At 46.1% G+C, this 26,040-nt stretch overlaps 1 protein-coding gene across 4 annotated transcripts; it reads left to right on the forward strand.

The window, feature by feature from the left end:
* The first annotated feature begins 2,823 nt into the window (after positions 1-2,823).
* RHEX (regulator of hemoglobinization and erythroid cell expansion) lies at positions 2,824-21,486 on the forward strand. 4 transcript variants are annotated; one of them, XM_045048999.1, is made up of 7 exons: positions 2,824-2,946; positions 16,216-16,405; positions 16,512-16,774; positions 16,988-17,088; positions 18,393-18,521; positions 19,823-19,893; positions 20,425-21,486. In XM_045048999.1, the coding sequence occupies exons 3-7, from the start codon at positions 16,764-16,766 to the stop codon at positions 20,623-20,625; spliced, it is 513 nt and encodes a 170-aa protein (XP_044904934.1). In that variant the 5' UTR covers positions 2,824-2,946; positions 16,216-16,405; positions 16,512-16,763; the 3' UTR covers positions 20,626-21,486. The 4 variants fall into 4 exon arrangements, with proteins under 4 accessions (XP_044904934.1, XP_044904936.1, XP_044904935.1 ...); XM_045049001.1 differs by having other exon boundaries at positions 16,631-16,774; XM_045049000.1 differs by having other exon boundaries at positions 16,219-16,405.
* Positions 21,487-26,040: the final 4,554 nt, after the last annotated feature.

Here is a 26,040-nt window from a genome sequence, read left to right on the forward strand (position 1 = left end):
ATTTTTAAAGAGCAAATATGCAGGGGAAGTATTATAAAAAATGGATCAGGAAATGGATTCGGAAAAACGGACTAGGAAAATGATTGCATAGTGAGCAGGGTGTTTTCTCTTTGCCTGAAAATTCCTATTCCTGTTGACACACCATTAAAGATGGAGAGAGAAAATGCTCTCCTGTAGAGAGTAGCTGCGTTCTCTGGGACACACTGGGTCCCACAGATGTTGGAGACATCGCACAGAAAAGGGCTTTGGAGGGGATGCTGTCTTATGAACTGTCCGGGGCGGGGAGGGGAAAGCATGTTATCGAGGTCCATCAGCCACTCCAGCAGGTGATAAACTATCAAAAATAGCTTCCTGTTGATGTTACAGGTATTATAACTTCATGTATCACTGTTCTGATCTCCCCTCGGATCCTGCCTTTGGGGCTGGAGTCTGTTAGGCTCAAAGCTGAGAGAGGAGAGCCATACCATAGGGGGCTCCGCAGATGACGGGGGACTGTGTGAGGAACACATTACCGGGGCCTCCGAGCCGGAGCGGTCTAAGCGCTTTTGCGGGTGAATCCTCGGCTCATCTTCGGCAAGTGTGTGCGTGCAGTCAGGTAGTGCATGAGCCCCTGGCATACCCCAGCGCCCTCGAACTCGTTCACTCTCTTATCCACGCCACAGACATTTGTCAAGCACCTATTACAAGTGCAGGCAGAGTTCTGGCAACCCGGGACATGGAGAAGAATAAGACAGAGACCCCCAATAATTCTTACTTTGCTATTTAGAGCAGAGTCGTGGATGATCTAACTACAACCCCTTCCAGTTCTAGATGAGGAAAATACAGTCCAGAGAGGTCAAATGCCTCAGACCTCTAGGGCACTGAGGTCCAAGTCAAGCGGACTTCCTATTATTCTAACACTGTCTAGAGAGAGTGCACAAGTGGAGGACCCAAAATACATCATGTTCAATGATCCTTAATAACTACATGATCCTGTGAGCCTCAGAGAGGCTCGTGGAAGGTTCTGGTCCAAGAGTGGTGCATGCAAAAGAGCAGAGCTTCGTGAAGTTTGCGCAACTCTGGCTGCTGCCGTAACTACAACGGGTTCGTGTGAGAGGATAATCAAAGTGCGGAGATTTGTCTTGATTCCTGTAGGTTAACTGTAGCTCGAGTTAATCACTTAGAGATCACGGCAGAGTCGGGAGCAGAGAGAAGTGTAGTTGACATTAGCAGGTCAATGTGGAGGACATGGACAGTCCAGTTAGGAAATCACTCTTGTGTGTCCCCAAATCTTGAGAGATAGCAGGGCTTTGTGTTCTCAACACAACCCCAAGCAGCAGCTACTGCCACAAACGTATTTCCACAGTGAGCCGATGACACATCGAGGGTCATAGAACACTGAGCCGGACTCAGCCTAAAGAATGGCTTTCTAACTTTCAGAGAATAAAAGTATAGATCGCTGCCATTTGTTGTTTACCACAGAAAGGAACTTCTGTTAAGTGCTTTGCCTAATTATTTATATGACTTCACTTTAAAAAACCTTATGAGTTGTGGCAAGAGCCTAAATGTCCATCAACTGATGAATGGGTAAAGAAATGGTGGTTTATATACTACGTGGCAATGAGAAAGAATGAAATATGGCCCTTTGTAGCAACGTGGATGGAACTGGAGAGTGTGATGCTAAGTGAAATAAGCCATACAGAGAAAGACAGATACCATATGTTTTCACTCTTACGTGGATCCTGATAAACTTAACAGAAACCCATGGGGGAGGGGAAGGGGAAAAAAAAAAAGAGGTTAGAGTGGGAGAGAGCCAAAGCATAAGAGACTCTTAAAAACTGAGAACAAACTGAGGGTTGATGGTGGGGTGGGAGGGAGGGGAGGGGAGGTGATGGGCATTGAAGAGGGCACCTTTTGGGATGAGCACTGGGTGTTGTATGGAAACCAATTTGACAATAAATTTCATATATTAAAAAAAACCTTATGAGATTAAAAAATAGGTATTTATTGTTAACCCAATTTTACAGATGAAAAAAACTGAGGATCAGAGAGGTTAAGCAACTTGTGTCAAGTCACACAGCTACCAAGTAGTATAGCAGGGTTTAAATCTGAATATATCTGATTCTGAAGCCATTATTCTATACTGGTTAACTTGTCCTGCGACAGGGAGGTGATATCGCAGAGATTTATAAAATTCTGCTTTCTTGGTTTCCTATCAGGATCATTTTATCCTCATCACATCTTCACTCCCAAATTTCAGTCCCGGGGGTTTAGCTCGAGACCCGCCCAAAGCGGGTCTATCACACAAACTGCAACAACCATCCTAGGCTGGCCCCATTGAATGTTGAATGGCAAAGAAATTGTCTTTGGAAAATGATCCCCATCAGTTGCCCTGCGTCCCATACGCAATCTCTTAATCTATGGCCACATCAAAGATGGGCCAAGTTGGAAGGGACCTTTGCTAATATCTCGATACCTACTTCTTCATTTTATGGAGGAAGAACATGAGGTTCCTCGTGGGAAAGTGATTTGTCTGAACTCATGCAGCAAGTTAATAGCCGAGGTTGGACTTGAACCCAGGCCTCTTGACTCCTCTTGCCGGTGCTCTTTCCCCTCTACCAGGTTATGTGCATGTTGGTGGTATTTCAGTGTGCATTCACATGGAGAGAGACTACTAATCTCTTCCATCTGTGTAGACTGTCTGCAAAGAGGAGCAGGGTAGAGCCCTGCTGAGGGAGATAGAAGGTGTTATCTATTGCTTCACTCCTTCTACTCAACAGAGCTAGATTATTATCTTCCGAGCAGCCTGTCCCCGCCCTGTTGGAAATGATGAAACATTTGCGACTGACCTCCAATGAGTGAGGAGCTTCCGGGTGGGGCTGGGGGGGTCTGTGGAGGAGATGTTTCCATCATTGGAAACATTGTCGAAACACCAGCTGGGATCAGACCTTGCTCTTGGCCCGGGAGGTAAGTATTGTCTGGGTAGGTAGAATTTTAGATTAGTTGAAGGAATGTGTTTCTGTGAACATACATGTGTAGAAGTCTCAGAGGGGATTCTCTGTTTATGTGCTGGGATTCCAGAGTGTGGAATTCGATTGCATTCAGCTTGGACTGGACCTGAGATTGAGCAGTTTTTACTTGATGGATATTAGTTTCTTGTTCCCAAGATCTAAGGTATGTCTGTACTAATTGCGGCAGTAATCAGAGCTCCTGGCTGGAAGGTGGGTAGACCTTGGATCCAGACAGAACTAGAGCCAAAGAATTCTGCTAGCCTGCGTAAGCCTCAGTTTCTTCATCTGTAAAATGGGTATAAAACCACCCACCGTCCAGTATTGCTATGAGGATTACAGACAAGGAGTAGTTTAGTGCCCAGTAAAGTGCTACTTTTAAAATAAATTTCTTTCTTTAATTTGTTAAGTCTATTTATTTATTTTGAGAGAGCAAGATTAGGAGAGTGGGGGAGGCGTAGAGAGAGAGAGAGAGGGAGAGAGAGAATCCCAAGCAGACTCCTCACGGTCAGCAAAGAGCCCAATGCGGGGCTCCAGCTCACGAACCACAAGATCATGACCTGAGCTGAAATTAAGAGTCTGATACCTAACTGACTGAGCCACCCAGGTACCCCTCCATAATGGCTGTCAATTAATTACTCTGGTCCACTGGAAACCAGATCCAAGAGGATGTCTCCCTGCAGAAGGTTTTTCCTTCAGGTTCCAGAAGGTTGTTCTGAGTTGCAAAAAACTGGTGTACGTGGCGGGAAGCGGACCGGGGTGGCAATTTGAAAATGTTATGAATGGGTGCGGGGGGAACCTGGGTGGCTCAGTCGTTTAAGCATTCAACTCTTGATTTTGGCTTAGGTCATGATCCCTGGGCTGTGGGATTGAGCCCCGCGTCAAACTCCTTGCTGAGTTTGGAGCCTGCTTGAGATTCTCTCTCCTTCTCCCTCTGCTCCTCTTCCTAGCTTTCGTGCTCTCTCTTTCTACAAAAAGAAAAAAAAAGATAAAAAGAAGGAAGTTAAAACAAAAGAAAATGTTATAAATGGAAGTCAGAAAAGGCGGGCTGTCAAAGAGGAGAGTCATGGAACAACAGCAAAGAATAATAGGCGACCTTACGTAGAGTTTGCTATGCGCCCGCAGCTCTTCTGATAGCTTGACATATTCTAATTCATTTAATCCTTACAGAAGGCCTGAAAATGTGCTATTCGTAACTTCTCTTCACAGATGAGGAAACTGAGGCACAGAGGTGTTAAATGACTTGACTGAAGTCAAACAGTGAAAGAAAACACTTCTGGAGAAGTTAGCTCGGAAGAGTGTTCTGGGAACAGTCCTCTGGGGGAGTTTGGAAAGCACAGTGGTCAGAAGTGTAGCTGAGGCACTTAGGGAAGTTGTGGCGGTGGACAGGCCTGTTGCTTGTTCTGTAAACTGACCTTATTATTCAAGCTTTGGCAACTCTACTCAAAATAATACCTTCAGTGGGATTGGCTGTGCAATTGGCAGGGCGGAGGACAAATGGAAATCTGGGGTTCCCTGTTAAAAAGTTATTAAGAATTTATTTATTTATTTTTTAATGTTTATTTACTTTTGAGAGAGGCAGAGCGCAACTGGGGGAGGGGCAGAGAGCGCGATGAGAGATGGAGACACAGAACCCGAAGTAGGCTCCTGGCTCTGAGCTGTCAGCACAGAACGCGAACCCAAGAACCGCGAGATCATGACCTGAGCCGGAGCCGGATGCTCAACCTACTGAACCACCCAGGAGGCCCCCAAAATTATTAAGAATTTAAAGATGGCAAGAGCAGAGCCCGAAACCAATCAAGGGGCCCTCGCCCTACGAGGCAGCATAGGACTCATGCCCAAGAAGCCAGCGCTGGTCCTGAGACCCAGCAGTGAGGCAGGGAAAGTGCTGGAAGATCTCACAGTCTCCCTTACCCCTCTTGATAGACTCTTTGAGGGAGACGTTTGAATTCCCAATGAGCTGAGGAGGCAACGGAGACTCAGGGACATCAACCCTAAGGTTAAACAGTGTTTCTCCTATGTGAAGTGATTTGATTGCAAAGAATGTTACAAAGTGCTTCTCCTGCACGTCGTCTCCAAGTATCGTGCCAGCAACTGCGGAGTATAAAGTATGGACAAGCCCTGGTCAGAGCCACCGCAGCATTCACAAACTGAGCATAATCTGTAGAAGGTTCTTCGTTTCTCTGAATTCGGGTTGCATTTATCTCGAGCAATTGCTGACACAATGACTTCCCCAATATTATGAATTAGACATTTCGTATAACTTGGTTTTCTTCCTCAAAAATTGTCAGTGCCTGCCCCTATGAATATATATTACTAGACATGTGGCGTATCTGGTGGGAACTCAAAGGTGCTATTTCTGGTTGATTGGAGTCTCATCATCTATGTCCACGTTAGACTCATAGAATCCTAGAACAACAAAACGTTAGAACTAGATACCCCCTCCCCCCTCAGTTGTAGACAGGGAAACTGAGGCTCAGAAAGACAAGGTGACCTGTCAAAGGTGGCCGAATTTGCAAAGTCACCAGGCTGGAAAGTTGATCTGGGTTCTCGTTTCATATTCCAAATGTGTCCCAACCACCTGGGTTGAGGCCGCTGCCATGGTAACCGGCGCTGACGGGAACCCAGAGACGATTTTTCTGACACCCAGGACAAAGGTGACGCCCCAACCCTCTGCTGTCCCCTCACTCCTCCCTTCTCACTGGTGGATATTTTGATCTTCTCCGTCCTCCGGTGCATGGACACGGCAGCAGTCGTGGGAGCAGGGACCGTTTAGGACTGACACCTCCCAGGACCATATGGCTCCGTGCCTTGGGTTGCTTATATCTCCCATCTGAAAGTCATGGGTCAGCCCAGTTTGCTTACAGGGCCCTGTGGAAATGGTGTGTTTATATAGTTCAGCCAGTTTGTGTTGAATCCTCTGTTCTGGTCTGAGGATCACTCCCCGTTGAGCACCCATACGAGCCAGGCACTCAGCTGACCTTCTCAAATACTGTGTGCAGTGTGGTGACGGCTCTGGCCCCTAACAGCCTGGGTTTGAAATCTGTCCTCCCCATGCGGGATTAGAGTCCAATTTTCTCATATATAACCTGGGGACAACCATAGTGGCGACCTCGTAAGTTTGCCATCGTGATGATTAAACGAAATAATTTATGCAAAATGCTTCGCCTGATGCTGGCACATAGCAAGCACACAGCTTGAGCTGAAAAAATGAAACAGGTGCTGTCCCCATTTTTCAGGTAAAACTCGAGGCCTGGGGAAAGAAAGCAACTCACAGCCAGGAGGGCCAGAGCTAAAACTTCAAACCCAATCCCCCTGGCCCCCGAGTCCCCGCTCGTCCGTATTTTCCTGCACCTACTTGTGAGGTTGGCTTGTGGTATACCCCACTTGCTCCCACTCTCTTATTTACACGTGGCTAAATCTGTGTCGAAACTTGTTGAAGACGGTGAGTGGATTTCCCTGTCGCCAGAGCTGGGAGCCACCTTTAGCTGGCCTGCTCTGGCCCTCCTTCTCCATCCAGCCATAGCCTGTTCTTCAGTAGTTCTACTCAGTGACTCCTTTCTGAATATTCTACTGAGCGGGGATCAACTTTTCCTCTGAGATAGTACATAGTATTGACACCACTCCTTCTGAACGTTCATCATGCTTCATGGTGACATCTCTTCTTTTGGATTTTTCGCTTATTAACGTCCGGATTTTCCGACACAGTCTTGAATGTTCAGACGGCGTTCTCTCCTTCTTCCTGTCCATCAGAGTATTTCGCCCAGGGCCGTGCACCTAGACCTCTCAGTGTGTATTTGATGGATCAGAACTCGGACATTTAGCTGATTGTCTCACTGTTCTATTAACATGATGAGATATAGTTTAGATTGTAAATAAATTTTTTATGTAGATAAGTTTGGAACTATGCTGATTGAGCAGCTCAGAATTCCTGGGCTTGTTTTCTTTTCCTGATTAGAAAAAAGATATATGTAAATTGCAGAAAACTTTGATATGACAGATAGTGTAAAGGATTAAGTAAAACATCATCCACAATTGCAATATGCAGTTTTGTTAACATTTAGGTATATTTTTTTTTCTATTTCCCCTTTTTGAAAAAAGAACATTAAAATAACCCCCAATTTAATTACCATAAATTTACATTCACGAATAAATCTATATTTGATATGAAAAATTATTGTCAACGAACTATTCGGGATTTGGCGAACCAAATCAGGTGATTGGGGGTTATCACTAAACAAATATAAAAGACAAAAACATTTAATGACCCAAAGTTTTCTTTTTTGTACAAATTTTCATTCTTTTTTTAAAAAATATGTTCTGCAGGTGGCTAACTATAACTGCATTGTTCTTCCTCATGGAACAGATTCCTTCCCCAGATTAATTTTTTCTGAATATAATTTTATTTTATTTATTTATTTATTTTTCAATATATGAAGTTTATTGTCAAATTGGTTTCCATACAACACCCAGTGCTCATCCCAACAGGTGCCCTCCTCAACACCCATCACCCACCTTCCCCTTCTCAATATAGTTTTAAATGTTGGTATAATATTCCATTCTATACCTTCACCCTAATTTATTTAATCTTTGTGTTTCAATTCGGTTGTTTCCCATTTTTCACTTTTATAGTCAATAGTGGGTACAGCTACCTTGTGATAATAGCTTTAGTCGTATTCCAGATTGTCTGTAAACTGTTCCATGCCTTCTACCCATTTATCATTTGGGGATAGGAGGGCTTTTCTTAAAAATGTTTTTAATCTAAAACCTTTTAAAGTTATGTATTGCACACACTGGTTCTAACGTTTTTGTCTATTTGCCTTTAAATTTTGCTTATTTGACTTTAACATGTGAAGTTTTAATATTTTAGAGTGGAATCTATTTTTCCTGTTGCTTTGTGACCTCTTCCATTGCGTATAAGCTGAGACAGTTTTCTCTCATCTGGGGATCTAATAAATATTATTGAATATGTGAATATCCAGTCCCATATCCTTCTACTTTTAATGACTCAACTTAAAACTATTTACTTCTTGAATCCCTTTGGAATTTATTTTGTTGTATCATGTCTGGGTGTAAGTTATTTTTTTTCTTACAGGTAGCTAATTCATTATTCTGTGTGCAACATTTTCTAAATGACACTTTCCTTTCCTCCCACTGCCTTGTGAACCACTTTTATGATAATATTTATTGTACATCCTAGTGTAGTTTTTCAAATCTACACCACCCTTTAACAATGGTATGTCAGGGACCTGCCTGGTCACAAATCCTTTTCAAACGTGTTCCAGATCTTCTGGACTGTTGTTAATTTTTTGCCCAGATAAATTTTAGAATTAATTTGGAGTCGTAAAAAATTTCTCACTGTAGTTTTGACTGGAGTTATGTTGAACCAACAAATTAATTTCAAAATGATTTTTTTTTTTTTTTTTAGTCTTCTGGATTGCCAGTCTGGAACATGGGAATGTTCTCTCTATTAGCGTCTCTCTATTAGTTTATGTCTTGTACATCTCTCAGTACGTTTTTATTATTTTCTTCAAAATAACTTTCTTACAATTAAAATTATTCTTAGCTCTATGAGGTGCAATGGCTGCTAAGGTTGCCAGGCCCCCCTCCATGCAATTCCATTACCTCACTGGTTATTGCTGATACAATAGGAAGAAGAGCTGGTAATTTTAGAATATTTATCATGCTTTCAGGACTTTTCCCGAGTAGTCTGATTAATCTCACTGCTTTTTCAATTGACCGTTCGGGATTTCTAAGTATAAAATCACACCTTTTGCAAATAAGGATAAATTTGACTTGCCCTTCCCCAAGCTGTACCTTCGTTAATTTCACGTATCAGTTAATTAGCTTAGGCTCCAACACCCGGCTGCCTGGGCACAAAAGCCCCATTAACTCTTCTTACCACCTTGAGCAAATTACTTAATTTCTACGTGTCTTAGTTTTGCCCTCTGTAAAATGGAAATGACAATTATATTTCAATTTAAAAAAAAAAAGAAAGAAAAGAAAAAGGAGAAAAATAGAACATACCTCCTAGGGTGATTGAGAGAATCAGGTGAGTTCTAGATGTCAAAGTGTCACAGAACATCTCAATAAATATTCCACACCCTTATTATTACTCTAGGTTCGAGGTCGGAGGAACTTCTAACTTCCCAGGGTTAGAGTTTCCAGGATTAATTTTTTAAAATGGTTACAGCAGACATCTTTGTTCTTGGCTGCTAAAACATTTTACCACTTGGTAAGATGTTGATTATTGGTACAGAAGGGATATTCTTTATTATAGTAAGAAATTATTCTCATATTCTTATTTTATTAACTTAAAAAGTAAGAAATGAGTATTTTATTTCATCAAATGTTTTTTGGTGTTTTACTGAGATGAACATTTTAAAAACTGGTTCTTGGGGTGCCTGGGTGGCTCAGTTGGTTAAGCATCTGACTTTGGCTCAGGTCATGATCTCACAGTTTGTGGGTTCGAGGCCCTCGTTGGGCTCTGTGCTGACAGCTCAGAGCCTGGAGCCTGCTTCAGATTTCGTGTCTCCCTCTCTCTCCGCCTCTCCCCCACTCACGCTCTCTCTCTCTCAAAAATAAATAAGTGTTAAAAATAATAATAATAATAATAAAATAAAAACTTGATCTATTGATGCTATATTCATATCATGTAAGAGGCAATTTGCTGTAATGATTGAGAGCTGGGCTTGGTTTGAAATTTGGCTCTGGCAATGGTGGGGTGGTGATGGGGGACCAGGGCAAATTGCTCAACCTCTCCAAACCTTTCTGTCTTATCTAGGAAATGGTGGTAGTGTCTATCCTTACAGAGTAAGGTCATGTTAAATACCCAACATTAGTTTTCATTACTGTAATAACTAATTTCCTGGATGTTCCTGAAGGAACTCCTTGACATTATCCTATATTTACTTCTGTATTTGTAGGTGACAAGATCCTGCAGAGTTTTCCACCTTTTTTATGCTCTGGATCTGCTTACACAGCATAAACATTACGTGTTCCTTAAAAGTTTCAAGTAACTTATTTTCTAAAACTATTCGGGGGGTGCCTGGGTGACTCAGTTGGTTGAGAGTCTGACTCTTGATTTTGGTTCACGTCGTGATCCTAGTATCATGGGATTGAGCCCCACATCGGACTCCCATGCTGAGAGTGGAGCCTGCTTAAGATGATCTCTCTCCCTCTGCCCCACTCTCTAAAATTAAAACAAAACAGAACAAAAAAAACCCCAACTATTTGGACACAAAATTTGAGTAGATTAATGCCAATAATGCTTTTAATTTCTAAATAACAGTAACTCTCTTTTATTGTATGCTTCTTTCTTTTTAAAAAAAAATTTTTAATGTTTATTTATTTTTGAGAGAGGGAGAAACAGCATGTGAGCAGGGGAAGGGCAGAGAGAGAGGGAGACACAGAATATGAAGGAGGTTCCAGGCTCCGAGCCATCAGCACAGAGCCCGATGCGGGGCTCGGACTCACAAACTGCGAGATCATGACCTGAGCCAAAGTGGGATGCTCAACCGACTGAGCCACCCAGGCGCCCCTATTGTATGCTTCTTTCTATGTGGCGAAAGTTGTAATAACTACTTCACATAACTCATCTTACTTTATCCTCAGAAGCAGATATCATTTGTATCCATCTTATTCAAACCTAAGAACCAGTTATTATTGCTTCCATCTTACAGATAAGAAAACTAAGGCTTTGAAGGGTTCAAGAACTAGACCAAGCTCATGCAGGGAATGAGCTGGGGTGTGAACCCACGCTTCCAGACTCCAGTTCTCTGTTTTTAGCGGCTACATGCCATGCTGCCTCCCCGACTTCTTTCTTGTGATCTTGTTTTGGTTTTGGTGCCTTATGGAATCAATTTTGCTCGTTTATATCTTTCTAGAAACTCATGAATTTTATTGAGATTACATTAAAAAATTCCTTAGTAGCTTCACAGTTTTTGATCTCCTCTGTTTCCGTGGTTATATACATAATCGTGTATGTATACGGTTTCCGTGGTTTGGCTGATTTATGTTTCCTCCTTTTTTTGATTATTCCCAACTGCATATTAAATTAAGGAAGAAAAGTCTAGTAATGCGGAGGAGACTGGATGATATTATAAAATAGAAACAGATTTTGTTTTTCTTTCAAAATATCCCATTTCCATCCAAATTTGCTTCTCTTTCCCCTTCCTGACTTCAGTCTTTAAAGAACAGAATGCTTGGAGCTAGAAGGAGCCTGAGGACTTTCAAGCACCAAGCCCCTTCATTCTCCAGGGCCTAGAAAGGATTCTACCCGTCCCAGCTCCCCAGCAGGCAAGCGCAGGAGAGAGAGAGAGAGACAGAGCCAGAGCCAGAGCGCGAGCAATGAGGGGCAGAGAAAGAGGGAGACACAGAATCTGAAGCAGGCTCCAGGCTCTGGGCTGTCAGCACAGAGTCCGATGTGGAGCTCGAACTCACGAACGGTGAGATCATGACCTGAGTGGAAGTTGATGCTTAACGGACTGAGCTACCCAGGAGCCCCTAAAGCTACTTAATTTTAAAAGATCGATAGCCTAACAATGTTGAGAGTGATTACTGATTATTGCATTCCATATGATTTTCATGTAAATCATCTTCTATTGTGCTCTTTTTTCAAACGACTCTTTGTGACTCTTCAGTGAAAGCATGGTGTCAGCCAGGAGGAGGTGCGTCTTAATTATTTCACCTCTATGTTAGGCTGTACCAACGAGAGCCCCACGAGAGCTCCTCTATCAGAAGTAAGGGGAAACAATAAGATGGGACCCAGGCCTAACTGGACGTATCAGGACTTCCACCCAGGCCTGAAGCAAGCAGAGGAGAGGCTCCCAGCACCCTGTGGGAGCGTGATTGGGAAATGCCTGGCAGGGCGTTACATTAGTATTGGTCTGGGCATCAAAACTAAGCATGTGAAAGAGGATAGGAGAGTCCAAATCTTGATCATAGAATGAGCCACGGCAAACTTTCACGGTCTAGGCACTTTTTTTCACAACATAATTACTCTAAATCGCTCATTTCCTGGTTATTTGGTATATGTGTGTGTTGTGGGGGGAGTGCAAATGAGATGTTTTTGCCCACTGTCTGATCAGCAATCTGCAATTAGACCCCAAGGAACAACCTGCTCATGGTGGTTAGGGGCCATTAGCCACTTAAATAATGACATCTGTCATCATTTTCATACCTCATCCTGTCCCTGATCTTATCTTCAAACTGTGCTCAACATGAATGCCTGACTTTCCTAAAATAGACCAACTCGATTTTTAATAGCTCTACTCCAGTCACCATCTTGGTGAAGTGTTTCAGGGTTGAACAACGTGTAGTTTGCAACTTCCTCGATTTACGATGGGGTCAGCTCCCGATAATCCCATCATAAATCGCAACTATTATAAGTCAGAAATGCTTTTATTCCACCTAACCTACCAAACATCAGAGCTTAGCCTAGCCTGCCTTAAACGTGCTCAAAACACTTATATTAGCCTAAAATCTAATCATCTGACACAGAGCCTATTGTTTAATAAAGTGTTGAATAGCTCATGTACTTTATTGAAGCCTGTACTGAAAGTGAAGAACGGAAGGCGTGTATGGGCACAGAAGGGTTATGAGTGTATTGTTTGTGGACCCTCATGATCGCGTGGCTTATTGGGAGCTGCCCCACATCAGAGAGGGTTTGCACAGCATATCGCCAGCTCACAAAAAGATCTAAGGTCAAAATTCCAAGTACGGTTTCTACTGAATAGGTATGTTTTTCCATACCCATTGTAACATCTAAAAATTAAGTCAAACTGTCGTGGGGCCCATCCGTAATCATCGAGTGCTTCTCACAAGCCTGATGTTGCATGAAGTTCCATACAAACAGCATAAAGCACTGAGCCCACACAAGAACTCTCTGAGATAGAGGCTATCGTTCTCCTCATCTTACAGGTACAGGGGCTGAGGTACTGAGAGGTTTAATAATTCACATCTAGAAGGGAACAGGACTTGGATTCAGATTGAAGTCTGTTGGACTTTATGCTATATACTGACACAGGTTCTGTGCACCATTTGGTTAGTGAGATGTTCACAATATACCAAAATGATGGAAGGAAGCGTAGGCAATATGGTTCTGTACACAGAGCCAAACTAAGATATTGGTTTTAAAATAATGGGACATTTATTTAATGCAGCGATTCTCAACTGGGGGCAAAAGTGACTGCCTCACCCTGGGGCATTTGGAAATGTGTGGGGCCATTTTTGGTCATTTTGGTTGTTACATTAGCCTGTTACAATGGTGGTCTTCCAAGATGCTGAATATCCAGTGGGGCGCAAAACAGCTTTAGACAACAAGGAACTGTCTGGCTCTGAATGTCACAGAGTGCTAAGAAACACTGATAAAGTAGAATAGTAGTATGCCAGAAACTCAAGTATGTAGCAAACTCAAATGGCTTCAGGGATCAGTCAGGGAGGGAAGAGCACATACCCCTTCTTAGGGCATGCAAGTCCAAATCTTTAAAGGACTTCATCAGACAAAATCACCTAGGCGCCAAATTTGGCCCGAGGGCCTCCAGAGTGGAACTTTTTAATGAAGGCTTTTCTGATCTGGAAACATGTTTACGATATACTCAGTGAAGAGAAAAAGCTGCTGATCGGTATGATGTTTAGAAAAGATTGTACACGTGTAAACACGGATTTACATGCACACCTATGCACAGTACATACATGTGTGAGAACCTGTGGAGAGTGCTCTGGAGTCAACCGTGGGGTGATTTTGTGAAATGCTTTGCTTATTTGCATTTTGAATTGTACCACAAATATCTGTTAGTTGTTTAATTTTTAATGAATAAGGAGAGAAAGGAGCCTTAAAAGAAATTAAAATTTAAGTGTGGTTTCAGAACCCAGCCCTAGTGGCTTTCTGGCCGTCCCCTTGGATGAAAGAAGGAGAATAATTTCTGTGATTAAGGACAAATGAGACATTGAATATGACGTAATCAATACTGACACACCAGAGGGGTGCCTGGGTGGCTCAGTCGGTTAAACGTCTGACCTCAGCTCGGGTCACCATCTCACAGCTCATGAGTTTGAGCCCCGTGTCGAACTCTGTGCCGATGGCTCAGAGCCTGGAGCCTGCTTCGGATTCTGTGTCTCCTTCTCTCTCTGCCTCTCTCCCCTCGTGCTCTGTTTCTCCCTCTCTCTCTCTGAAAACTAAATAAATATTAAACCAAAAATACTAACATACTAAAACGCCTTTGAAAATGAACACTGTTGGTTCCCAGAGACACCAGCCTGTGATTTTTGTGTCTTTCATGATGCCATACAGCTCTCCCGGTGAAGTCCGATCTTTTGCAGCTGCCCCAGAAATCAATACTGCAATTTGCTTGAGAAATCAATGCCTGTCGAAATTTCAAGAGGGTTTATCCAAAATAAGACAAGAGCCAGGCATTTAAAATATAACTATGCCCTTTTCCATCAAGTTGCCCAGTCCTTCAAGATCACTGTTTTTCCTGAAAAATCCCCATTTTGCTTTATCTCCATCGTTTCTGGGTTTTATTTCCAGCGTCTTGACTCTGCAGATTTCATTTTGTGCACAAGTCACTTTCAACTAAGCTTTCTTTCTGCAGTTTGCTCATCCTGCGGGGGGATACTGGATTTTCTACCCACTGGTCTATGGACTTCAGGGACTTCCTGGAGTCCTTTCTCACCTGCCTTCTGGGGTGTGTTCACCTCCTGCTCCCTGCACCCCCTCCCCCCCGCCACTGTAACCCCTTCTTACCAGTACCTGATGCTTACAAGGCAACCGGGCACATTTACCTTGATAAGCAATGGGTAGATAGCGTTAGGTTCCTTTGGGAGAAGTCTCTAGAATTAATTATGTAGGGAAGGGGGTGGGTTAAGGAAGTACGATGAAGAAATTGGGTATGTGTTTCTTCCAACTTTTGATCTTGTGAAGAAAAGCCACTGCCAAGGACTAGCATGTTGGTATGTGAAAGGAGATGTATTTTCTCTCTGGAAACTTGCAGCTGGCCGACGCCCACAGCCCTGGAGAGGGTTTGGTGGCAAACCCCACAGCCTTCCTGCCCCTCATTGCCTTCTCTCTGTCTTGATTCTTGGTCTGAGTTCTGATCTTAGAAAGCCCCAGTGTGAAAACTACAAATAAAAACAAGACTTTCAGGACTTTCCCACTGCCCTTAGCCCTTGGAAACACTGATGGGGAAAATAGGCGTCAGGAGCAGTGAAAGGCTGTTTAAGGTTTATGGTCTGCAGCAGGGCGGTGGGTGGTTGTCTCCCCATCTCTGCTGAGTAAGTGTCATCTCAGAGGCTTTGAAATTATCCTGCCTTTGTCTTTTAGTAAATTCCATATTCAGCAACATGCTGATGAAATTCATAAGCTGATTTTTTAAATTAATTTTTTAATGTTTATTTTTTGAGAGAGAGAGAAACAGAATATGAGCAGGGGAGGGACAGAAAGAGAGGGAGTCACAGAATTCGAAGCAGGCTCCAGGCTCCAAGCTGTCAGCACAGAGCCTGATGTGGGGCTCAAACCCACTAGCCATGAGATCATGAGTTGAGCTGAAGTCGGACGCTTAACTAACTGAGCTACCCAGGCACCTGATATTTATTTATTTATTTATTTATTTATTTAAATATTTTTTAATTTATTTTTGAAGGAGAGAGAGAGACAGAGCATGAGCGGGGGAGGGGCAGAGAGAGAGGGAGACACAGAATCCAAAGCGGGCTCCAGGCTCCGAGATGTCAGCACAGAGCCCGATGCGGGGCTCGAACCCACAAACTGTGAGATCATGACCTGAGCCGAAGCCGGACGCTCAACCGACTGAGCCACCCAGGCGCCCTGATTTTTAAAATCAACATATTCATGAGTGTGTACGAGCATCCAGAGTCTAAACCCCAACGATATCCAGAGTCTAAAACCCCACGAAGCCACGAATGGTGTGCATGTGATTTCTTTCTTTTTTTTTTTTAAGTTTATTTATTTATTGAGAGAGAGAGAGAGTGCAAGCAGGATACAGGCAGATAGAGAGAGACAGGGAGTGAGAAAGAATCCCAAGCAGGCTCAGCACCGTCACTGCAGAGCCTGATGTGGGGCCTGAGCTCACAAACTGAGATCATGACCTGAGTTGAGACCAAGAGTCTGTCGCCTAACGGATTGAGCCACCCAGGCACCCCAAGATTTGGATTTCTTTAACAAATCTCTCCTGGCGTATTCGCGCATGTTCAACCCCTTGGTGCTTTCCAGCAGCCGGTGAAGATTCTCTGAAAGCCAAGACCAGTGGTTGAACGTGCAGGCTTGGACTTAGAGCCCAAATCCAGGCCCAACCACTTGCCAGCTGTGCGACCTCAGACATGAGCCTCTGCCCTCTGAATCTCATGCTGCTTGTTATCGAAAGAGCGTACTGATATCTCGGCCGTGGGACCGTGTGAATCAGGTAGGATGGTGGGTGTGCCAGGGGCTCAGCGCTGGGGCTGTCATCGAGTGTGTGCCCACCCCGTTCGATGCTAACACCGAACTACGAGATGCTGCCTGTTTTGTAGATTCAAAGCTTGAAATCTGGGGAGAGGAAAGCCGGTGACCCCCCGAGCAGCTGAGTTCGCCTGAAGGGAATTGGAGCGTAGAGCCCGGGAGTCCTGACCCGCTGCCTTGCCTCCTGCAGGTCGGTAGGACGGTCCTGCGGGTGGCACTACGTGGAGACGAAGTGCCCAGAGTGGTTCCTTCCAGGCGTCTTCTTCCTGCCCCCACCAAAGCCTGAGCCTCACCTACGCCCACAGCTGCCCTGCAAGTTCATCATGCTGACGGAGTGAGTGGCTCCCATCAGACTGTGCACCTGGCTTCCAAGCACGCACGCCACGTTCCCTGGCTCCCTACACCTTCCCGCCCGGAGAGGCAAAGAGACCTGCCCCGAGACACACGGCAACACCAGATGGCTGCCTCTGGCTGGGGGCAGGGTGGGTTTGCAGCCGATTTAGAATCTCCACAACCTCTAACTCTGACCCTGCTCCGTTCCCAACAGAGACATGAAGTTCTGGCATGGCTTAGTGATCGCAGTGGTGTCCCTCATTCTACAGACCTGCCTCTTCGCTGCCATCAACTACCTGCTCAGCAGGCACATGGGTAAATAGCCTGGCGCTCTTCCTCCTAGTCACCTGTAGGGACCACCCCTGAGCCTATAGCAAGACGAGCCCCGGAATACCCCTTGAATACCTACTTGAGGATCCACTAGCCGGGTCATCCCTTACTGGGTAATCCCCACTCTGACCCAACCTATTTCTGGTTGGAATGATGGCCCAGAGCCCTTCCACCACCCAGACCTTCTACCTAGGGATAAGCTTCTGCAGTCCTCTTGAGGGTGGGCTCATTTAGCCTGGGCCTAACTTTCTTCATCACCACCAAAGGACTCAAAATGAAGAAAGGACTTTGAATTCCAGGAGAAGGGAATAATGGCTAGACTAAAAGATGGACTTAAATTCTTTTTTTTTTTCCAATATATGAAGTTTATTGTCAAATTGGTTTCCATACAACACCCAGTGCTCATCCCAAAAGGTGCCCTCCTCAATACCCATCACCCACCTTCCCCTCCCTCCCACCCCCCATCAACCCTCAGTCTGTTCTCAGTTTTTAAGAGTCTCTTATGCTTTGGCTCTCTCCCACTCTAACCTCTTTTTTTTTTTCCCTCCCCTCCCCCATGGGTTTCTGTTAAGTTTCTCAGGATCCACATAAGAGTGAAAACATATGGTATCTGTCTTTCTCTGTATGGCTTATTTCACTTAGCATCACACTCTCCAGTTCCAAGATGGACTTAAATTCTTGAACTGATTTACTGTGTTCTGTTCTGGGATGGCATTAAAATTAGGGAAAATAAAATAAAGGGAGTCTAGGCTTCTCTAGCCATTCATTCATTCATTCATTCATTCAATATAACAGGGAACCAAACAAAAATCTGTGTCCTTATATAATTTACATGTCATGGGGGGCACAGACAACAAACTAGATAAACAGGTAATACACACATGTTAGATTATGGTGAGTGCTAGGGAAGAAAAAGATGAAGCAAGGCAAGGAGGTATGAATTGGATGATGGCCAACATCACTGAAATGCCAACATTTTAGTATAAACATCTGGCAGTGAGGAAGCGAGCGGCACCTGCAAAGGCCCTGAGGCAGAAAGCTGTTTGGAAGAGAGGCCAGTGTGGCTGGAACGGAGAGAGGGGGGAACAGCGAGGCCACAGGGGGCCTTGGAGGCTGGGGCTTTGGCTCGTCCTGCAAGCGAGGTGAGAGGTGCTGCAGGGTTGTGAGCAGAGCGCTGAGGTTTGAAGAGGTCCCTCTGAATGTTTTGCCGTCTCGAGGGCAGTGCTCAGAGACAGGATGTTCCTGACCTGGAGAGCTGGCACTTTTGACCCTTGCCCTGTCCCCTTTAGCCAGCCAGAGTGAGCGGATCCTGAAAGGGGCCAGGCTCCAGGCCCCCTGGCCCAGCCCTGCGCAGCGTCAGCCATGTGCTGCCACGGAGGAGACGCGAAGCTCTCCTGTGTCTGCGCCCCGTCACAGGCGTGAGTAACGGGGCAGGGGAAGAACTTGTCATAAAGCTTATTCTGCTCTGTCCGGGCCGTGGAGAGCTGCTCTGCCGCAGCCGGGCTCTGTCCTGGCCAGCCCAGCCCCTGGCCGGAAGATTCCTCCCACCCGCCTCCCCGAAGGCCTCACCAGCCTAGCTTTTCCAGAAGCTACTCTTTCATCACGCAAGGCAGATCTCGCTGGGTTTGGGTGGGTCCAAGTTCTTCCCCCGCTCTGGTCATGTGTGAGCCACTGCAGAGGGGGCTTGGGGCCGTCTCTGCTCCTGTCTCTGTCATTGATACTATGGCACCTGTTTCCGTCTGGCCGAGATTTCAGCTGCCTCTGCCTGCCTCTGGCCGTGGTATCCAGGGGTTTTAATAAATGCTAGTGTTGGTGATGGTTCAAGTCTACGTTCCCCTCTGGCAGGCGAGCCAGCAGGAATACCACCCACTGGTTTTCTCTCTCGAGGCTTGGGAGACCCACCAGGTCACCGTTCACACAATGGAAATTGCTGCTTCCGAAGCAAGACCGCTACCCCTGGGTGCTCACTCCCCAGAGATCGCACCTTTTCCAGCGGGTTTTCTCTTGATGGATTTGCATCCGCTCCGACCTTCCGATTTTATATTTTCAGTTGGGGAGATCTGGTTGTCAGGCTTCCCTGGCACCGAGATAAGACCTCGCGCAGGAGAGAACCAGAAGAGACCGCTCATGTGAATTCGGTGTTTCTGCGAAAAGGGAGGGGCACTGGCCTCATCGTGACCCTGGCGCTAGAGCGTCCCCGGAGCCTGGCCAGAATCAGAGACTCTCTGGCAGCGACCTCAGAGATCATCATGCAACCTCCTTGTTTCACAGGGAGCAAAACCAGACACAAAAAGGGATGTCACCTGCCTAGAGTTAGTGACAGGTCTAGAGCAAAACCTGTGGCCGGGACTGGGGAGGCCAGAGCTACGTGCTCGGGGCCACACTGCGTCAGCGTGTTCCTGCTTCTCCCTCCAGCACAATCAAGTGATATTAGTCTTAGATGGAGCTGGACAGCACGGCAGGGTCTGGACTCTTGGGCACATTCTTGCTATTTGGCGGGGTGGAGGGGGGCGCTTTCTCTCCCCACCCTTTCTCTGTTCAATGTCTTCTTTCTCTATTGGGGGCTCCGTATCTCTCTTCCCCGCTTGTCTATGCATGGCTGGCTCTGCCTGACTTTGTCCCCTTCTCCCTTCCGTTGTGCCCATCCCCTCCTAACACCCCCCACGCCCCACCCCACTCCTCAGTGTTCCTTAGAAGAACAGTTTCTATTTCTCCCTAGATGACAGTGACACATCCTCAGATAGCTCCAACAGCGCGGACGTCTCCGGCAGCTTGCCTCCCACCTGCCAGGTAATGGACACCCCTAGTGGTCCCAGCCCTTCATATGCAGTTGGGGTCCTTGCTGTAAAAGACTGAGCATCCAGGCCACCCCAGCTACAAGGATGGGAGCGGGGATGGAGGGGTTTCTTGAGTCATTACAGCATCCTCGGGTGACGGGTGTCATGATCCTCGGGTTCATGGCATCCCCACAAAATGAGTCTGAGTGAACTATAAAAATGCAAATGTCAATGGACCACCTCCTCCTCGCCATATCCCAGTCACCAGGCCAAAGTCTGCTCTGAGTCCTGACCTCACGGGGATTGAGTCTCCACATCTTTCCTGAAACCCCTTAATTCCCTGCAGACAGAGGCACAGAGCTGTTGGTAGTGTTCCCCCTTGGCCTGGCCCTGCTCTCTGACACAGCCACCCGGAGCCAGCTTCTCTCCCTGCCAGCCTAGGGCGAGACGAGCGTCCTTCAGCGAGAGTTCAGTCCTGGGGGGGTCCCCTCCTCCAACCCTGGTAGGAATCTTGACCCACATTTCTCTGCTTTTTTCCCCTAAGGCCACCAAGGATGTGAATTACACACAAGTGGTCTTTTCAGCCCCTGGAGGACTAAAAACTAAACCTGCCCTGGACTATGAGAACATAAAGGAAACCACAGACTATGTCAATGTCAATCCAAAAAGCCACAGGCCCAATTTCTGGACTTTTGTGAACCCTGCGAACTCTGAGTCGGTAGAATACACTCAGGTGGCCATGTGAATTCTAGGGTTTTCATGGGGTGCAGTTCTCTACAAATTCTTGCACTTATTTTGGAAGGGAATTACTGTTTTTTGTGTTTTGTTTTGTTTTGTTTTGTTTTTTAAACAAGGCATAGGAGAATAAGTAGGCCTGTATCTCATTCAGCAAGAAAGATTCAGGTCAGCTGTCAAGTAGAACTTCCAGGATAAGTATGAATGAGTGGAGATATCAGTAGAGAAAGCGGTAATGTCTTTCTCCACAGAAAATTGTGGGAAAAAAAAAATGTTTGATCAGCTGTAGCAGAGCTCTGTTTGGTAACCTTGCCGTTAAAATGACTCTCCGGGCTTTTTAATTTTTTGGCAATAAACAACTTCCTTAAAAATTTTAAATGAAACGGCAACTACCAATTCCCCTTTTCCTTGTGCCTAACGCTGCACGCTGCCCCTTTTCAGAGCTACGTCTAGCGGAGCAATCCCGCTCTGCCCTCAGCACTTTAAATAGGCCACTTAGAAAGCCCGCCATCATCCAACCTTCGAATTCCCTGTTTTTTAGGGAACAAAAGATGACCGACAGAGTTCTGGGTAAACGCCAACTAGCATCACAATCTGGGATTCCAGAGAAAAATCTCCCCAAATTCAATCCAATGGAATGTAATATTCTTTTCTGGATTGTTCTTTGCTTGCGTAAAGCCAATTAGCTTTCTTAGCTTGATTAAGAATAGCTTGTCTCAGGGGCGCCTCGGAGGCACAGATGGTTGGCTAAGCATCAGACTCTTCATCTTGGCTCAGGGCATGATCTCACGGTTCGTGAGTTCGAGTCCCACATGGGGCTTTGTGTTGACAGCGTGGAGCCTGCTTGGGATATTCTCTCTCTCTGTATTTCTCTGCCCCTCCCTCTCTCTCTCTCTCTCAAAATAAATAAATGTTAAAAAAAAAAAAGAATAGCTTATCTCAAATCAGCTGACTTCATGATATTTATGGGTAAGGACCTAGAACATAATTTTATTGAATCATGAATGGAGTAAGTGTCCACAAACCTGTCGTTTCCTTCATCTAACATTGTTCTAGAAGTCCTAATCGGTACAACAAAACAGTTGCCCAAAAGAAGAACTGTCAGTACTGGAAAGGAGGATAAACTTGGTCACTGAACAGTCTAGTCCTACAAAGTCTCAGAGAATTAACTTCAAATGTTTTTAAATTGATAACACGCAATAAGTAATAACCAAATAAATATACAATATGCTTTTCTGAATAGCTAATTAAGACTTGAAAGGCAATTTACTCACATTAGCTAAACAAACATCTCAAAAGATGAAAGCTCTAGGAACGTGCCGAAGACAAATCCCAAGTCCAGATGAGTGGCATCCAGGTCTTAGAGACGATATGTTACCTGTGCTCCACCTGCCGGCTGTACATGACCTTTCCAGTCAACTTCCATGTTCCCAGCTTCCTCTTCCCCAAGATGATCTGAAGAAATGGTTTTGGTTTGGGTTTCTGGGACTGTGCAGTTTTGTTGGCCTACGTGTCCCTCCACCTTTTGGCTCTCGTTGTTCCTCTCCTGCTATGATTTGAATGTTTGTGGCCCCTTAAATTCATCTGTTGATATCCTAACCCCCAAGATGATGGGATTAATGGGGTGGGGGGGTCCGGTGGGATTAGATGGAGAGGGTGGGATTGGATGGAGGGGGTGGGGTTGGATGGAGGGGGTGGGATTGGATTGAGGGGGTGGGGTTGGATGGAGAGGGTGGGGTTGGATGGAGAGGGTGGGATTGGATGGAGGGGGTGGGGTTGGATGGAGGGGGTGGGGTTGGATGGAGGGGGTGGGATTGGATGGAGAGGGTAGGATTGGATGGAGAGGGTGGGATTGGATGGAGGGGGTGGGGTTGGATGCAGGGGGTGGGATTGGATGGAGGGGGTGGGGTTGGATGGAGGGGGTGGGATTAGATGGAGGGGGTGGGATTGGATGGAGGGGGTGGGATTGGATGGAGAGGGTGGGATTGGATGGAGGGGGTGGGGTTGGATGGAGGGGGTGGGGTTAGATGGAAGGGGTGGGATTGGATGGAGGGGGTGGGATTGGATGGAGAGGGTGGGATTGGATGGAGGGGGTGGGGTTGGATGGAGGGGGTGGGATTGGATTGAGGGGGTGGGGTTGGATGGAGAGGGTGGGGTTGGATGGAGACGGTGGGGTTGGATGGAGGGGGTGGGGTTGGATGGAGGGGGTGGGGTTAGATGGAGGGGGTGGGATTGGATGGAGAGGGTAGGATTGGATGGAGAGGGTGGGATTGGATGGAGGGGGTGGGGTTGGATGCAGGGGGTGGGATTGGATGGAGGGGGTGGGGTTGGATGGAGGGGGTGGGATTAGATGGAGGGGGTGGGATTGGATGGAGGGGGTGGGATTGGATGGAGAGGGTGGGATTGGATGGAGGGGGTGGGGTTGGATGGAGGGGGTGGGGCTGGATGGAGGGGGTGGGATTGGATGGAGGGGGTGGGGTTGGATGGAGGGGGTGGGGTTAGATGGAGGGGGTGGGATTGGATGGAGGGGGTGGGATTGGATGGAGAGGGTGGGATTGGATGGAGGGGGTGGGGTTGGATGGAGGGGGTGGGGTTAGATGGAGGGGGTGGGATTGGATGGAGGGGGTGGGATTGGATGGAAGGGGTGGGATTGGATGGAGGGGGTGGGGTTAGATGGAGGGGGTGGGATTGGATGAAGGGGGTGGGGTTAGTGCTTTTGTGAAAAAAGATCCTACAGAGCTCCTTAGCCCTTTCCTTCTGTGAGAATACAACCCATGTGAAGTCTTCAACCCAGATGGGGGCCCTCACCAACTGTGCCAGCACCCTGATTTTGGACTTCTGGCCTCCAAAACTGCAAGGAATAAATTTCTGTTTTTTAGAGGCCACCCAGATTGTGGCATTTTGTTATGGCTACTGGAATGGACTAAGACATCTTAGGAAGCTTTTCTTTTCTTTTCTTTTTTATTGAAAAAAATTTTTTTTACATTTATCTATTTTTGGGAAACAGAGTGAGACAAAGCGTGAATGGGGGAGGGGCAGAGAGAGAAGGGGACACAGAATCTGAAGCAGGCTCCAGGCTCTGAGCAAGCAGTCAGCACAGAGCCTGATGCGGGGCTCGAACCCACGAACTGTGAGATCATGACCTGAGTCGAAGTTGGACGCTCAACCGACTGAGCCACCCAGGTGCCCCAGGAAGCTTTTCTTAATAAGGAAAAAAAAAGATGTTGTTGATTAGAGAGGCAGAATGAAGAATAAACACCAGCAACACTGTCTCTGTATCTAGAAATGAAACTCTATTTCTTATTGATCTCTTTAAACAAGAAGAAAAAAGACGTCAAGGGTGTGCTGAAGAGGTTCACAAGAGTTACCATGCTTCTGAGAGAGGCTGGGCAGGGACACGGCTGAGACCGCTCCCACACCAGGGGAGGGCACAACTGAAATAGTGCCTGCTTTCTGCAGGATTCTGGAAAGCCCTGGGATTGGGAGGAGCACATGTTAAAAGAAGACTTAAACATCAGGTGGATGAGGTCAAGGCACTTAGGACCTAGTCCTGGGGACAGGCAAGAGCATGTACCAGACATGTGACAAAAGAGAATTGACATACAGCAGTGAGAGCAGAGCCTCTAACTGCTTGGGCAGATTGGGTATGGAATGTGAAAATCAGACTTCATCCTAGGAAACGTCCCAGAGAGGGTGATTTCTGACCTCAGTTTAGAAAGAAGGGTGAAAAATAAATTGATGGGAGAAGAGGCAGAAGGAAAGGGAGCAGGTCTACCTGTTGCTCCTGTTGCTGGGCTCCCCAGCAATGCCCCGGGGACTGAGCCAGACCGAACTGCATGGAGAAGTGTTTGTACTAGGCCTCCTTGGAGCAGGGAATTGATGTCGGGGGGCACAGAGATCTGAATGCCACTGACCATCTGATTAAGATCTGTAATGAACTCTGCTACGATTGGTTTCAAAGCTATGACATTTGTAGCAAATAAATACATCGTGGAGGTTAACATTAGCACCTGCCCCAATCGCTCGTCCAGGGAAGGCATTCTTGGAGAGTGCTGTTTCTAAATAGAGTCGAACGTGTGACTAACAGAGATTGGATTGAACTTTGATGGTGCCATTGACTTTCAGTTGCCCTGATAAGGAAAGGGAAGGGCTGATTTCATGTCCTAAGGAGTTTGGGCCAACAAGCTGATGACTGCGGCCAGCTAATAATTTGAAGTGATCCTCAAATTCATTGTTATCCGTGTTGCTAGAAATAAAATGTCCCTATTGTATGTAATACCTCCGTGATCTTAGAAGGTCAGCTGTGTAAATCTGTATGAGTGGTCGCCCGAGTAGTCACCTCTTTGAGGAACTCAGTGTCCAGCCGAATGAAGTCACTTTCTCCCATGTTGTATGTCATCGGAACATCCAGGGAAGGACCGTGCTGTGCCACTCTGGGTTCCTCCATGAGTGTGGACTGGATTAAAAATCTCTCCAAATTTATCTTACAAGATGCAGAGAAACTGATTTTCTGCTGGCAACGAGTAAATCGTTGATTACATACCAATAATGAACTGGGACTATATAGTGGGCAACAATAAACGTGACCTGTCTTGGTGTAAAGAATCAAGCATCCAAATTCCTACCATGACTCCAGCAGAACTCCATAAGCCGCACTATATCACTGGCCAACAAGACCCAATAGGGTAAGGAGGTATTTTATGCCCACCATCAGTAGGCTTTTTGCTTCCGGGATCAGGACACATTTCCGGGCCCAGAGGGGCTCCCAAAAGGCCTTCTACCCAAGTCCCCGCCTCTAAACTGAACACATTATAATAACTACAGCTCATCTGTGTTTCTGAGGTCCCACTAGCTTTCTCAAACACTCATTTTCAGGCAGGAATTTCTACCCTCAGTCCCTCACCCTGCCCTTGTTCTCTGCCCTTTCTTGGCAAATACATCCTCCATGAGCTTAGAGACAGAGAAACATGTGTCCAGCTATCTCTGGACAACTGGGTCGAATGAAGAGCCAAGACTCCAGATCTGTAAGGAAAAGGTAGTAGGTATTAGAGCTGAGAGGCTGGGTGATTTTCCCAGCCTGTCCTGTGGGTCAGCACGTCCTCAGACCCACTTTCAGCTCCACACTGCCACCTTGTGGCTCCAGGGCAAATCCCAGGACACTCCTGTTTCCCTCAAGTGGGAGAAGGTGGCTCCCCAACCCTCAAACTCTCTTCCCCATCACCACCCCACTCAAGAAGAGCGAACCTGGGGCACCCAGGTGGCTCAGTAGGTTAAGCATCCATTCTTGGTTGTGGCTCAGATCATGGCCTCCTGGTTCCTGGGTTCGTGCTTACAGCACAGAGCCTGCTTGGGATTCTCTCCCTCTCTCCCTGCCTCTCCTCACAATAAATAAATAAACATTTAAAAAAGAAGAAGAAGAGCAAAT

Source organism: Felis catus, chromosome F1 (assembly GCF_018350175.1).
Source record: "Felis catus isolate Fca126 chromosome F1, F.catus_Fca126_mat1.0, whole genome shotgun sequence".
Taxonomy (NCBI): domain Eukaryota; kingdom Metazoa; phylum Chordata; class Mammalia; order Carnivora; family Felidae; genus Felis; species Felis catus.